This window comes from Pygoscelis adeliae, unplaced genomic scaffold, assembly GCF_000699105.1.
Source record: "Pygoscelis adeliae isolate BGI_AS28 unplaced genomic scaffold, ASM69910v1 Scaffold38, whole genome shotgun sequence".
NCBI lineage: Eukaryota > Metazoa > Chordata > Aves > Sphenisciformes > Spheniscidae > Pygoscelis > Pygoscelis adeliae.
In genome coordinates this window covers 8,735,122-8,750,722 of record NW_008825614.1, presented here as the reverse complement: position 1 = coordinate 8,750,722, position 15,601 = coordinate 8,735,122, and the positions used below count along the sequence as shown (strand labels likewise).

General features: G+C 39.3%; 1 protein-coding gene across 1 annotated transcript in view; it reads right to left on the bottom strand.

Moving 5' to 3' along the window:
* The window catches only part of MICAL3 (microtubule associated monooxygenase, calponin and LIM domain containing 3), a 114,523-nt gene that overhangs the window by 45,647 nt on the left and 53,275 nt on the right, over positions 1 to 15,601 (bottom strand). Inside the window, 3 exon segments of the mRNA XM_009332877.1 lie at positions 1 to 4; positions 6 to 104; positions 4,937 to 5,132. The exon segment at positions 1 to 4 is cut by the window's left edge and continues 133 nt beyond it. Coding sequence (XP_009331152.1) covers positions 1 to 4; positions 6 to 104; positions 4,937 to 5,132 — 299 coding nt within the window.

The window sequence follows — 15,601 nt, the reverse complement described above, 5'->3', positions numbered from 1 at the left end:
CTTCTTTCCATGGCACACCACCCAAGTCTGAAGGGGGTTGCTGAGGCAGCAGTAGTTCATCTTCGTCCTCCTCATCTTCCTCCTCCATCTCAGACTCTGAACTACTATAAGGGTTTAGAAAAAAAAGATAAAGAAACAACTAGTTAATGTTTCCTAGATCAGTCTTAGATAACTGACAAGTTGTTTCAATACATACAAGCCCAAAACATACGATGGAAACCATAATACTAATTTTCTGCTTTCAATATTTCATAGGCATTTTAGTGACAGCATGTGTGGGCTGCAGTACAGTCCTTGCCCTGCTTCTTTTAGAGAAGGTGAAGCAGCAGAAAAGTGCCTGTGAAGCCAAGTCCAAATATTTGTGCAGCATTAATTGTTACAGTTTGTGACAGTTGACTACAGCAGAAAGAAACTGCTTTCTTCGGATCACATTGCTTTGGATAAACCGGTGCAAGAGTTCTTAGCAGTGTCAGAATGTAGAAGGTCACGTCTTTCGATAATGGCAGCTACTGCTAGCATTTTGGATAGCTAAAATGTTTTTGGCACTTGCTGGGGTGAACCACAGAAGGCTTTGGGAGTAGAAAGAATACACAACACAACTATCGGGCCAAAGGATACAGCATGTGAGCTAAGGAGAGCTGGAAAGAAAAAAAATACAGAATTCCTTACTTTTCTACATCACAGACAGAACTATAATATGTACCCAATTAAGTACACAGTGGCAAGAAACTGTGGGAAGCAGTGCAAGGATGATTACAATAACGAGCTGCTTATTCTCACAGCAAAGTCTAAAACATGCAAAACAGTAAATCATTAGTGCTTTTTAGTGACATCTCTGTTTAACAGTCTACTGTTCCTCAGTATAAGCAGCAGCAGCAAGAAATGTAACTGCGTATACAATGACATTTAATCTAGCTCAATCTTACATGCTGGACTATCTAGAGGTACTGAGGAGAAAGATGGTTGCATTTGTCACCGGAAAATGAATGTGAACTACAGCACATTCAGAGAACATATCTGCAGGGTGAAAAGGTCCTCTTCCTTTGTTTTTCCTTAATAGATCATTGTCATAAAAGAACTGCATTTATTAGAGCAACAGTTGGATGCTTCCCATATAAATCTTAAAAAGGCCCAAATTCATCTGGATTGAAGGAGAAAACTGTTTGTGAATGGTTAGAGTTTGGGTGAATCATCCGAGAACAATATTCTACTTCTGCTGCTTCCTTATGACAGCTATCACTGTAGTTAACAGCCTTCAGCAGAACCCCTTCCATATAGACGAGAGAGAAAACGAACAAGTTGAAAATAATGAAGTTTAAATTTCAGGTAGGTCTATAAAAATATAACTTTACAGTTGTTGTAATTCTGTTTCCCATACACAGGTTTTATTACAGTATATGACAAACTGACAGTTTCAAAAAAAAAAAAAGATATATGGCAGCACTCTTTCTCTTATATTGCAGATAAACATATTCAGGTGCAGAACTTCAAATTAGTCTAACACTACACGAACATATCATATTTACATAATTTTATTCATCTACTTGTCTGAGAGACTATTTCTGATAGCAAAGCTAATAAGGAAAACACCACTTTTTTCATGCTCTGATTGTCACATACTTCTGTCCATAGGCTCTTAAAGTCTCCTCACTGTTCTGCATATATATAATATTATTTTGCTCAAACTACAACCCACTTTTTCACAGCATAAACTGAATACTTCTTATTTTTAACAGGTTGCCTGGTTTTCACATGGTAAATACTGAATACAAGCACTGTTGCATGCCATGGACTCGGGACATGTTCCAGGAGACCAGAGCATATTCCAAAGGCTTTATGCAGACATGGTCAGAGAGATAAAAAGTGATGTTCCCCTCCTCCCTGATTAATTTTCCCACCATTTGGTATGGAAATAAACCTGACAGGTGCTGAATGCTGGGGTTTTTGTGTGCTGTCAATAAGGTTTACTGCTGCTCAAACTGTTGCCATGACCGCTGAATGGGACGAGCTGCTTGCTCTTCAACCAGCCGGCTTATCACATATAATATTGACGACATAAATTCTTTACCACATAGCTCACTTTACCTTCTTTGGCTTTTATTTATAACTTGGTTTTTGTTTGACCTTTGAATACTGAGAAATGAGAAGCTGAAAGATGGCAGTGAGATGGCCTGGTATAGTGGGCATTCCTTTCAGCATGGCAATTCTGTGCCACAGGAATTAATTCAACAGCTGAAACTTTTTTTTTCACCCCTATAAAGCAGAGATCAAAGACCAAAGTAGGTGGCTTTATAGAATTTGTATAAGCAGTTGAATATCTCATTAAAAAGGTGTACCTACACAGATTTAGTGCTAAGGAGAGGAACCAAAACCTGAACTGTGGAAACGAAGCTCTTCTCTTCCCTTGCCATACAAGTCCATACAGCACAAGCTGTCCTATGACACTCCTTCGAAAGGCCACAGGGTATTATACCAAACTGCAGATGACATACTGGGAGTAACTGCAAGTTAAAGGGGATGAATAAGGCATCTAAAGGGTTTTCCACCCCTCAAAAGCTGCGGAGTCAGGGTTTGGTTGCTTAAATGATTTTTTTTTTTCTTGTCGAAGCTTAAACAATATTAACTTTCTTTTGAAAAAACATACTTTGAACACTGTTTTCTGTAAATTTCCTCTGCAGTGTGCATGCTCCTAAGTGTGTGCGTAATGGGAAGCTGTGCACCAAAATGTGTGGTCTCTGCTTGATTTAGAGTTAACACCTCACTGAACCTTGAAGCCCAATCCATTGCTCCGGAAGACACGGAGGGAACAAAGTTCCCCATCTCCTCCGCCTGCTCCTAACCCTGCAGCACTGCACCAAGACAGTGAAGATGATCAAATCAGGGCTTTGGTTGGCTTGTTGCAAGAGTCAAACTTTTTTTCTTTTGTTGCTGAAAAAGCAGACAGACTTTTTCCCTTGTTTTTTTGGGGGGGCTTTCTGTGACATATCATGCAGCGGGTAGAGCTGAACAGAGGATACCCAACAGCTACATCATCTAGAAAATTCTCTCTCTGATGTTTGGCCCGCACAGCCTTATCAATGCTCTGAGTAAATTGCTTGCCATATTTGGATTTGAGACAGAATTTTTTCCAGGTCAAACTGACAGGGAATTTGATGTATTTTCTCTTTCCTTTCTATCATAGAGTGTGAGTTGCCCCCTAAACATGCTTTTCGCATGCAGAATTATATGCTTCAGTCTATTACAGACAGAAATAGTTTAATACAGGTTAAGGGAAGTATGTAGGACAAAGGGAACTAAATGTAGCACCCTACCAGAGGAAATCAAACTCACTAACCTAGTAGTGTACTGCCCTTAGTCTCCACAATCTCACAAAACACCTCTTGGAGCTGACCAACAGCTTCATGTCAAAATGCCAAAACTCCACTTTTTTTAACTAACCCTTCTCCTCCTTTGGAAGTCTTCTGCCATTTACCGAGTGGGCCTACTCTGTCCTGATTTACTGAAATCAAGACCGATAATAATACTCCATGCTAGTAAATTTTGTTTTAGAGCTAGAAACATAAAGGACTACAACCCCCTCAATATCATTAATGCCTATATTGTCACAGTTGATATAATTCCTAGGCCTGAGCAGGGAGCTAAAGGAAGGATGAGTGAAGCAAACAGAGTTTGCATCTCCCACAGATAGTCCCGTGACCATTCAACCAGAGCACTAGATAAGATCTTAATTATGTAAAATGCCAAAATAGTATCTTCTAAAGAAATTGATATGTTAAGAAATTAATCAAAAAGTATTATTTAGGTTTCAGCGAAAACAGCTGTACAAGATATTAGCAATTGCCAGGCCCTTATATGAAAGCCACACCTTCATGAGTCCACATGTACACACTCTCTGTCAAGGCTGAGTTCAGGCTACTAAAAGTTACTCCCTTTCAGCTGCTGCATCTTCAAACTTACCAGATAAATAAATGACAGATTCTGTACTACATTAATCCTGTAAACATTTTAATGAACATATTTATTCCTGCATTCTTTGTCACACCAATCCAATTCAATTTCACATGTATAAATGTAGTAAGGAATTTCTCATACAGCCCTATACCTGTAGGTAATGCATACATAGAATACGTTTGTAGGATCTAAGTCTCAGGAAATGAGTAACAGCATTTTCTGAATTTATTTCAAGACGACTACTGGACACACTGAGAGCTGAAAAGGAAGGGTTGTTATTGCTACAAAGCAAAGTAGATGACTAGAAACCATATTAAGAGATCGAGACTCTGCAAAAAGTGTGATTGACTATTAAGTTCACCAGCATTCTTCGTCACATATTTTCTCTCAATGATTCTTGCAACAACTATTTCCAGTAGCTGTACCTGCACGTATTTGGATCCTGATGTGCTTATACATCATTTTGCAGATAAAGGGAAATTTGTGACGGTACAATATGTTTTTCAACAGCCATACCTATTACTTAAATTAACATCTCTCAGGCATTGCATCAACATTCAGTCAGCATTACATGTGTGTCAAGCCTGAATCTTTAAACCAAAACTGGTTTTGAATTGTAACACAAAACATATAGAAAAGAAGTTAACTTTGGAACCCCCTCCCATTTGAATCCACGTTCTGTTTGCTCAAAAGACTCATTTGTCTTTGATACAATTTTAAAAAAATGTTTTTTTAAATGCTTTCCAACTTAGGACTGAATTTCATGGTATTATGGTACTATAGGTGTCTTCTAAGAATGGTAGTAAGCTATTTAGAAGAACAGATACTACAAGATAAAATACCTGTGTACATACGCAGAACATTTTCAACAACTTTAGCAAGGGCAGCCTGGTAAATAATATGTTAAAAAAAAACAAAGGGAAAAGCAGGCAAAAAAGTCTGTTGGGATGGGTATAAAAAAAGCTGATGGACAATGTGTGCTAACCTGCTGGGCACATCCTCTTCTGTTCCTTTGTCCAACACACTGCTCAGGTTATGCTCTGCTAGTGTCTCTTCAGGAACCTCTTCCAGTTCTTCTTCCCGCTGCAGTGACAGTCGGTAGTTCTCCAGCTCAATCCGCTCAGGCGTGCCACGCAGCCGCTTAGCAAGGCTAGGCTCTTCCAGCCCATTTACATTAGAACCTAAAGAATAAGCCAGTGAATAAACAATAAATGCAACAGTCAGAACTGTAATTTTTTAAGGAAATTGAGCAATTGGGAGAAACAGGGCATGAGGCAGAGGGAGGTAAATAAAGCGAGAGAATACCTTATGTCATTATCCTGTTCACCACTACTGGCAGAACCTGCTGGGGAGCCAGACTGCAAAAGGGAATCTTAGTGGTTTTGGCTAATAGATGCTAAAAAGAATGTTAAATGTCCTAGCTGAGAGAGGAAATAAGGACATTTTAGCTACAAAAACTAGAGATGAAATGAAGCCTATGTAGTAAGCATCGGGGAAGGCCTGACCACAGACTGCATATATTCTATGAGACAAAAGGAGGAATGCTATGGGGCAATCGTGATGCATAATGTTAAAATTATTACCAGTCAAGGTAGGTCTACAGAATCAGGGAATAAAAAACAAAACAAAACAAAAAAATTACTACTACTTAAAGATGGGGAAGGAAGGGAATGAAAAAGGCCCACCTGGAGCAAGTTTTAAAACTTTTCATAGACTTGAATTAATTCGCTTTTTAATCAGAGTTTGTGATGAAATGAACTACAGGGGAAAATCTAGCTCAGATGTTTGCAAGCACAAATCCCATGAATCCCACAAAATTGCAAGGGCATGTGAACCAGGCAGTTGGAGAAAATTATACAGGAGCTTCACTCACTGTGGTACTCAATGAATTAAATTCTAACCTGCATTCATCCATTTCTTTTTGAAATTCTAGTATTTTAACTTAAATACCATGCCACTGTTTACCCCTACCCAGCTTACTATTTACAGAGCCCAATCTTTCCTAGCTTCTATTTTGCTGTGCTAAACAAGCCAAGCCTCCTTCTCATGAGATAAGCTCTTCAGTGTGCTAATCATCCCCTAGGTCTCTGCACCTGTCCCAGTTTGGATTAATCTTTCCAGAACCTGCGTGATTAGAATTGAACATAGCCTTCCAGATGAGGCCTTATCAGTGTAACATACAACCCTGCCAGAAATCTCTCATGTGATACACGCTGAGAACACACTTGCCTATTTATACGCCACATAATACTGGTGGCTTTTATGTATTGACTGATATTCAGATCTTTCTCCTTCTCTGCTTTCAATTGATAAGCACCTTGTTGGTAGCCAAAACTCTCAACACTTTCTTAGTGCATGACCTGGTACTTTCTACTATTACATTTCTATTTTTAATATTACAGTCTGCAACATTTTGCAGTTCTTAGTGTATAACATGCCTATCCTCCTCTGCATTGATGAGGGTTTGAAATGTTGTGTCAGTAATGAATTTCATTAGCAGATTTTTTTCCTCTTTTTGCCAGTAACCTTAGTGAAAGTATTACAAAGATCAGTCCCCAGACCATTTTTGGTGAAACTCCACCGTCCGCAGGTGACATCCAACCCCATTATTTCCTTTTTCAATAAAACCTCTAATCTCTCATTTAAGTCAACTTCTTAGCTACTTGACACTTCGTGTACTACTCCCTCATTTTATCCAGGTTAAATAATTATTTCCACGTGGCAGCCTTCAGGTGCTTTATTGAAGTCCAGACTGTTCAAATGCACTACATTTCCCTTATGGACGTAATCAGTTACTTTGTCGTTAAAGGCTGTCAAGCTAGTCTGGCATAGTCTTTGGTGAATCCATGTCACATTTTATACCACTTACCTTCATAAGGTCAAAGGACTTCACTTGCAGAACTAGCAGTCTTTAGTTATTCCTTCAAAGAAGGTGTTTTATCTACTGTTTAGATTAACCGATATGTACTTGTTCAGATCACCTTTTTTCTTTTTTTTCCTTTTCTTTTTAATTGTTTATCTGCAGGTCATACTTCTGTCACCCAGTAGTAGGTATTACCCTGAATTAGATAGTCAAGGTACATCAGGATAGCTTGATTTAATCACAAATTATTACCACAAAGCTCACAATTTCATTGTACAATTCTTCCACTCTTCTGAGACAATTTGGTCGAATTTTATTTCCACTCATTAAAATATAGTAATATTTAGATTTTGCTTCCAGCTTCATTGGGTTAATTTTCATCTCCAAATCTTGCTACACACTGACTTCCTTTGCTCCCATGTCCAATGCCATTGTCCCAACCAAAACTGGAGGCCAGGTATTCATTTGATTGCCTGACTATACATAAAATTGCATTTTATGTCAGCCTCACCTTCACTGTGGACCCACTTCTGCTTTCCCTCACCTTGCTTTTACTTACATGCTTAAGGAATACAGCTGTTTGCTTTCCTTTCCTTTGCAAAGTCTAACCCAGCATAAGCTTTGGCAATGTTTACTTTATCCTCACACATTTTGACCTCCAAGTTTTTGTTTTCTTTCTCCATCCTTTGCAGTTTCTCAGTTTATTCCTAACAGCCTTTTTTTCAGGGCAATTGCTCACTCGGTACCATCTTAGTCTTTCACAGAAAACTACATAGGCCTTGCCATAATTAGTGGCATTTATTTCCAACCCCTCTCCAGAAAGATAAAATCTCACAAAGACAACTGCCAGGAGTGTTTTTCTCTCTTCCTTAGTACTATTGAACTCTTCTATGATGTGGGCAAGTGGCCGCTGTGCCCTTGGCTTGAACTACAGGGCTTCCTTATGGTATAAACCACAGAAGCTTGCTCAGGTGGCAGGCGGGAACATTACCTTCCATTTCCAGGGATACTGTGGTCTCTACCATTTCCTGCTGCCAAGCCTTATGTTGTGTTAGTATTTTCAAAGTTTAATGGAACTGGACTGCCTTTTCAGCTGGGATTCACATTTCATTTCATTCTCTCTAGATGGTGATACCACCTCAGCCAAATCTATTTTTGTAATCTGTGTTACATTCTCCAACCCTGAGTTCACTCAGTAACAGGGGAACTGACCTGGAATATTGCTCTGCCACTTCTGGCTGACAGTGAAAAACCAAAGGACTCTGGGTAACGCAAGAACACCAAGGTGAGGGAAAACAAAGAAGGAATATACTAAATCATCATAAAACAAGAGGTTTTCTACTTGGAACTCTTTATACACAATAGAACCATCAGCTAGGCTCAGCTACCTCAACAGAAATATCTTTTCACAATCTGTGTTTAACTTGTTCTCTTCTGATGCATACCCCAACATAGCTGCAAAGTCCACAAGCAGAAAAAAAGGATGACAATAAAAACAACAAGAACTTTTTATCCATCTGAAATTATTTCATGCCTCTTGTTTTCTAACAACCTCAAGGGTTTTTTGTCAGCCTTCTCAAAGAAAAAAAAAAAAAGAAATACAAAATAATTCCCATATAATTAAATAAAACTAATGGAGTATTAAAAAAAAAATAAATGCTTGTTTCAACGCTGCAATATCTGGGGTGGGGAGAAGGACTGGCAGCAATCACTCTAAGGCAAGAAAGGACTGAAAATCAAGCTGACATCTGTTTATACGCATTTCATGAACATATATGATGTTTTAAGTATGTTATTCGAAATACAAATCATCACCACCATTCTCATCATGAAGACCCAGTATAACTGGTACACAGAGAATCAAACCAATGCTGTCACAGCACAAACTCTAAGTGGGACTACATGACTCAATGCAACTGTGTTAAAAAAATGAAGAGATGGAGAAATCTGCATAAACTTTAATGCAAAAGGATGTGGTCAAGCCAAGATGTCCTGTGAGCTTGACAAGTGCTCTGTGCCTCAAAATCTCAAAGAAGTAGGAAGGATATTGACAGCACTTTCTCTAATTAATTTATATATCCAGATACTTGAGATGCAGGATTGGTCACATCCCCCCACTTCACTTTGCAAAGAAAACAGCTCTACATCGGAGAACACGATACAGAAACTCAACTGATTACCAGCTTCAGCAAGGGATTTCTAGGAGTTTGGTCTATACAGACCGTTTGGTCTACTTGGTCTGTTGGTTTTGTTTTTAAAAGGTGCCATGAAGACTTATCTGGCTAGCTGCAAAGCCATTGTCAAACTTGTTACCAAATGTGAAACAGGAGAAATGCTACTTATAGCCAACTTTCTGCACCACAAAGCCATCAACTATCAGAAGGAAAAGCATTACAGTTCACAAAGCTACTTAAGGGATGAAAAAAGTGGGAGATACAGGTATCATTAACATGATAAGATGATGAACAATTTGCTCACATCATGTTACAAAGTTCACACCAATTTATTTGAAGCTACAATAAGAAACTATAAATAGGGACAAGGAAATTCGAAGCTTTCCTACCCTCATTTCCTCCTATATGTTATATGCATGGGCAAGGTCTATTCCAATGCAGTTCTTGTAGACGCTAAAGCTTATTCTCTAATGTTCCTCTGGAGGGGAAAGGTGCTTCTCTCAAATCATCATGTTGTATTCCCCAGACTGTTTTGTAGCTTGCTGATGGGAGATAGCTGCAGAGTACGCTCATTATCCATTAGCTGACATTCTACCTCGTCAGTGCGTCTGGGCCCACAGAGCCAAAAGTCTGCAACTAGTCACAACTGAGAGAAAAGTGGCTGATGAGGCTGCATTTGCCAGGAAAAAAGCTACATTACTAGTCAGAGAGGGGAGCTACCTGAAAGCCAAGACAGCTTCTTATGCAATAAACTGATCAGTTAAAAATCCACAAACATCCAAAACAGGACACATTTTAAAATCTGATTCTTTACTTTGGAAGAGTCAGTGGGCTATGAACATTACACAGATCATCTGAAGGGAACTGTTTTTCTTAACAGGACAGGCTGCTTAGCTGTTGCATGAAAGCTGCCAGAATCCTTTATTTATCTCAGCTTTGACACAGCCTGCCTCCTGTAAAGATAATTGTATGATCAGAGATAACATTCCTACACTGAACAGCTCCTTGCCTGCATGAATGTGTCCTATTCTGGTAACCTTGGCAATTACTGGAAGGCTTGAGAAGCTCCTTCTGAGAGAGGATCCCATCTCGATTTTCCCCCAGTACTACCTTGTTCTGTAAAATCTACAGATTATTCTCATGAGCTAGATGAAATCATAGAATAGTTTGGGTTGGAAGGGACCTCTAAAGGTCATCTAGTCCAAGCCCCCTGCCATGGGCAGGGACATCTTCAACTAGATCAGGTTGCTCAGAGCCCTGCCCGACCTGACCTTGAATGTTTCCAGGGATGGAGCATCCACCACCTCTCTGGGCAACCTGTGCCAGTGTTTCACCACCCTCAGTGTAAAAAATTTCCTCCTTATATCTAATATCTAGTCTAAATCTATTCTCTTTTAGTTTAAAACCATTTCCCCTTGTCCTGTCACAACAGGCCCTGCTAAACAGTTTGTCCCCATCTTTCTTCTAAGTCCCCTTTAAGTACTGGAATGCCACAGTAAGGTCTCCCCGAAGCCTTCTCCTCTCCAGGCTGAACAACCCCAACTCTCTCAGCCTTTCTTCATAGGAGAGGTGTTCCATCCCCCTGAGCATTTTTGTGGCCCTCTTCTGGACCCGCTCCAACAGGTTTGTGTCTTTCCTGTGCTGCGGGTTCCAGAGCTGGACGCAGTACTCCAGGTGGGGTCTCACCAGAGCAGAGTAGAGGGGCAGAATCACCTCCCTTGACCTGCTGGCCACACTACTTTTGATGCAGCCCAGGATACGATTGGCCTTCTGGGCTGTGAGCGCACACTGCCGGCTCCTGTCCAGCTTTTCATCCACCAATCTTGCCAAGGTTACTCCCTGACGTAACACTTGCTGAAGATGCAGGAGAAAACTGGGAATCTGAGAACAATGAATTCTTCCCAAAGGGAAACTATCTGCCTATTTTACTAGAATTTGTTTTTCATTGATCATGCAGTACCTCTAGACTTCCTTTTCTTAGTCAAATCTGTTAAGATTGCAAGCTAAGTTAAATGTCACCTCTTGTGAAGTGTGAGTCCAGTATTTTGCACAAATTCAGCTGTGGCCTTGGGGAGTTACAGAAATTCAAATAAAGGAGTCTACTGTGAAACACACAGAAAAGGGGAAAGGAATTAATACATTTCTCAGGAAAATCTTCATTCTGGATTTCTCAAATTTTGTGCTTTTAGGATAATGTGAGTCACTGTACCTGTTTGTTTTCAAACTCTTCAGTTACTTCTACCTCCACACAATTGTTTGAGAACACAACTATGCCACATAAAATAACTCCTATAGAAACAGCAGCATATTGCATACGACAAAGTACAGAGATGGAAGATGGGAACTTTTCTGTGGGAATTTAAAAGTGATGCAGCAAGCTCCAAGTCAGAAATGCTGAAAATCCTCAGATTCCGTTGCCACTGATTTCTAAGAAATATCTTTTGGGGTAAGGTTTCTGAAGTGGGCTTGCAGTTCAGCAAACATTATTGTTGAGGTATAGGGAAGGCAGCAAACAAGATCCAGCAGCATTTTTAGGCTTCTCATTTTTCATCTGTGTTAATGTCAGATTGAGTTTCAGTTCTTCCCCAGAAGTTTCACCCTCACCCACTTCAGTTCCATTAACTACCTCTTTGTATTCCAACTCCATTTCTCATCCAAGGGCCTCAAAATGTTTTACAAGTACTAGCATATTAAAACAACCTATTTTGGAAGTATTAGCTAAGTACTGTAGAGGCATTGCACAAGTCCAGACACAGAGATTAAATACCAGCAAGGCAGTCTCACAACAGACTAGTGGCAGTGCCAAAAACAGGATCCAGAATGCCCAACTCCAACCCCTTCACTCTCAACTTCACTTTAAGTCAAGACAAAACACTTTGAAGTAAGAAAGGGACTAAAATATGTCAGATTTTAAGCATAATGATTACATGGTTTACATGAGCAGGTTGAGCAATGGCACCTCCTATGAGATGCTTGCTGCACTCAGCACAGTGTGTACAAAAAAAAAAAAGAAGTCTTGGTACTGAGGCCCGTTGTTGGATGCTGCACGTATTGAAACAGTAGGTCAATTAAGACATTCCATTTAAATAAGTGCAACTGATTTCTTCTGAGAGACGTAGCCAGAAATCCTTTCCTTAATCCTCTCCAAAATTAGTATCCAGCCACTGGTAACAATTTTTGTACAGTAAGAGATATATAAAACATGTAGATGGCAACTCTAAACTGACTTGCAGAAGCACATTAAATGGAATGGATTTTTTAAGGGTTAGGAAGACGTTTAAGGTTTTAAATCTAGATTCATCCACCCTTTAAAATCTATCTTCTCTTTTAAGAAATGTCTCCAGGAAACCACTGGGAAGAGCTCAGCAGGTTGGTCTGGTGAATTTTGTCACTGCTTGTTCACAGAGCCCCATATCACGTACTGCAGAACAGCACACATCCTGGTAGGATCCCCTGAATTTTGATAAGCACATCCTCAAAGCCAAAAAGGGTAATATAACACCTGCCCAAATAGAAACAAGAATGCATTTATTCGAACATAAATACTTAATAGTCAAACGTCAATGTTATTTTGATATAATGTCTCAACTTTCTTACTATCCTAGGGTATTCCCAAGCCCTCAGGGAGCCTGAATCACTCAGCTGTATTGAGAAGCCATCAAATCTTGAATTTTCTGATGTCTGTGTTTCCAGTTTAGCAGAACGTGCTATGGATCAAATATAAAAACCCTGAATTCAAAAAGGACAGTATGATAAGAAAAACAAAGTCTATTCATAAGCAAGATATCCAGAGTGTCCATGCATAGGATTCAAAATGAGCTCAAACCTGAAGATGGCACTACTGAAATTCTTCTGTAATGCACACGTATCAATCATAACAATAAATAGTAACTAACTAAGCTTTCTAGAAGATATGCTCTACTGAGTCAAAGCTCTTGGAGTTTGATATGGGAATTGTACCTATGCAAACTGTCTTATGCCAGTTGGACTTGGATCAATACAACTGTCCTTAAACTGACATTTAAAATCTAGGGAACTAAGGAGTGAACACAGAGCAGAACAGCAGCTTTTTCTAGCACACCAGAAGAAAAAGGGGTTTGCTACTGAGCAACCAACATGCTCGAGACCTCTACTACCATGTCAAAGCTCAGTCCTCAAACAGTCAGTCAAGCAATTCTTCCTAGCAAATCAGGGACCTAAAGAGAGAAATGGGGAGATTAAGCTGTACAGACAGAAAGGCGTTTTGTCTAAATATCCTCTGAGCAGAAGTACTCAGCAGAGAGTTGTTAAAGAACCAACGCTACTTCCAGTGCTGACCAAGAAATTTTATAGCATTACTTGATTCAATAGTACACAGCACATGAAATAAAAATCAGTGAGATTCCTGTCGATATCTACTGGTTCCCTAAGCAATAGGGAGCAGAGGGGCCCCCAACACCCTCCAAACCATTACAATGTGTATGGGAATAACTGACAGCTAAAATATGCAAGGGATTCTGAAACAGAAACAAACATATGAAGATGTAAGTCCTCCTCCACACATTCCACAACCTCCAGCTAGAATTAAGTTCTTCATATCTCAGATACTGTCAGTAAATGTGGAAGCCCCTTCTTCATAATTATGAAAGTGAATTGGACTGACTACTGAATGAAATTAGTAACCTATATGTTTATCTTCTGGATGTTGCAATGTTTTCCCCCACCCCCACACTATTCTCATTAAGATAGACTTCTAGAATTGTCAAAACAGACACCAACAAAACATTGCTTCCTACAACATCAGTAGGGCAAGGCCTAGAAACAGCTGTCAATTTGATTGATCTGACCTTTGTTTTTAATGGAAGCAATGAGAAATGAATATAATGAACCAGTTTTATTTCAAGGTCATCTGTAATTTATATTTATGTCTTGAAAACAAATAAAAAATAATCTGCAACTTATACTATGAAGTTATGTTTGAGAAATACATGGTGTTTTTCATATGCTGATGTGTGAAGTAGAAGTTACATAATGAAAGTTTAAAGCTCAGTATATAGTTTAACAATACAGAAAAGCTTTTGTCATTACAGCAGAGGTATAGAATAATCCAGGAATATAGCTATTTTTGACTCCTGGAAAGAGTCCAGTGCCTTAGCTGGTGGGTGGAGAAAAGAAACAGGGGAAAGGAGGTATTAGGTCACCTAATCCAAGCCCCAGGGAACACTGCTAAGCTTTGTTCTCCTTATTGCATCTTTTCTGGCAGAAAATCTTAACATTTGTACCGATTTCACTTTTACTGCTGCCCAAACAGGTTTCCAGTACTAAAGATATAAAATTTCTACATCAATTTATATTAAGTCTGTTAATCATTGCTGCGTCTGTTACTCAGGAATATTGGTAAGTCAGTAACATATTGCCTATCATTTTTCATTTTGTTGGTATCATCTAAGATGTCTGAGCTCTCCCCAGTATTTTGATCAGCTCTATCATATGTTGCCTGGCCTCGTTTGCATTTCCTGAAAGAAGCTGAGTGTGGGAAGGCTGAAGAGCACTAAAGGATAATCTGGCTGAAGATAACATTACTTTGCAGGCGTAAATTTTGTCCTGGAAGCTATTAAAGGTATGTTACCTCAAAGAACCACCTGGGATGAGGCACATCCAGGGACTGGTGGGAGAAAAAGGAAAGGCGAGAAAGGCCACACTATATTTTAAAATCACTGCGACCTTGGCTCGTGAGGTTTTCCCCTTTTTTAAGTGAAGTCCTGTCTTTGTTGGAAATTAACATTTAAGAGTGATTGTCCAGTTACAATCCAAAGAGCAACCCCTTTTATGTTGTTAGACAGAAAGCCTCTGCTATCTTCTCTGCTACATAAGACTTTGTATAGTTTATTCATTGTGGCATCTATTTCTTGCCACTCGTACGTAGCAGCCCTCCAGAACCCCTCATTTCACCAGGAGGGATCAGACAGGTGGTTCCCACTGTGCAAGTAACACAAAGCTGAATCAAGGACATTTCCATCTAAAAGTAGTAGAGGAACCTATCGATACAAATATTGCCTACTTTTTATAGAAATTGGTACTTCCAATTCCACCTTGGATACTGGATGCTGTTTTGATCATTAAAGAACAACCAATCAGGAACTAGAAATTTTATCATGTATAATAAAAAAGTGTGGAATATCAAGTGTTTTCAGTTTCCCGTTCAAATTGTGATCAGATTGAAAACATAGCTTTCAAACGGATATCTTCTTTCAACTACTGAGCTAATAACCACTATCTCTTCTGTTCCATTGTACTACCGATTTCCATAATTACTGGATCTCAGAATATATTTAGATACTAACCATGTCCTTACTTAATTTCTATTATTTCTGTCAAGATTATGAAGTGCTGCTAATGGAACAGGCTGAAATCTGAGGCTGGCAGTTACAGGAAAATATACTGGGGAATACTTGTCCTAAGTAAAAGCTCCATATATTCCAAAAAGCATCGACATCTGCTCCCTCATTCTGTTGCATACCTTTCCATTATCTATATTTATCCCACATGCTCTTGTATAACCTGTAAAGCAACTGAATATTCCAAGCAATCCAGAGCTTCACACCTTAGTGGGAATTCTTCTGAAACTAAGAAA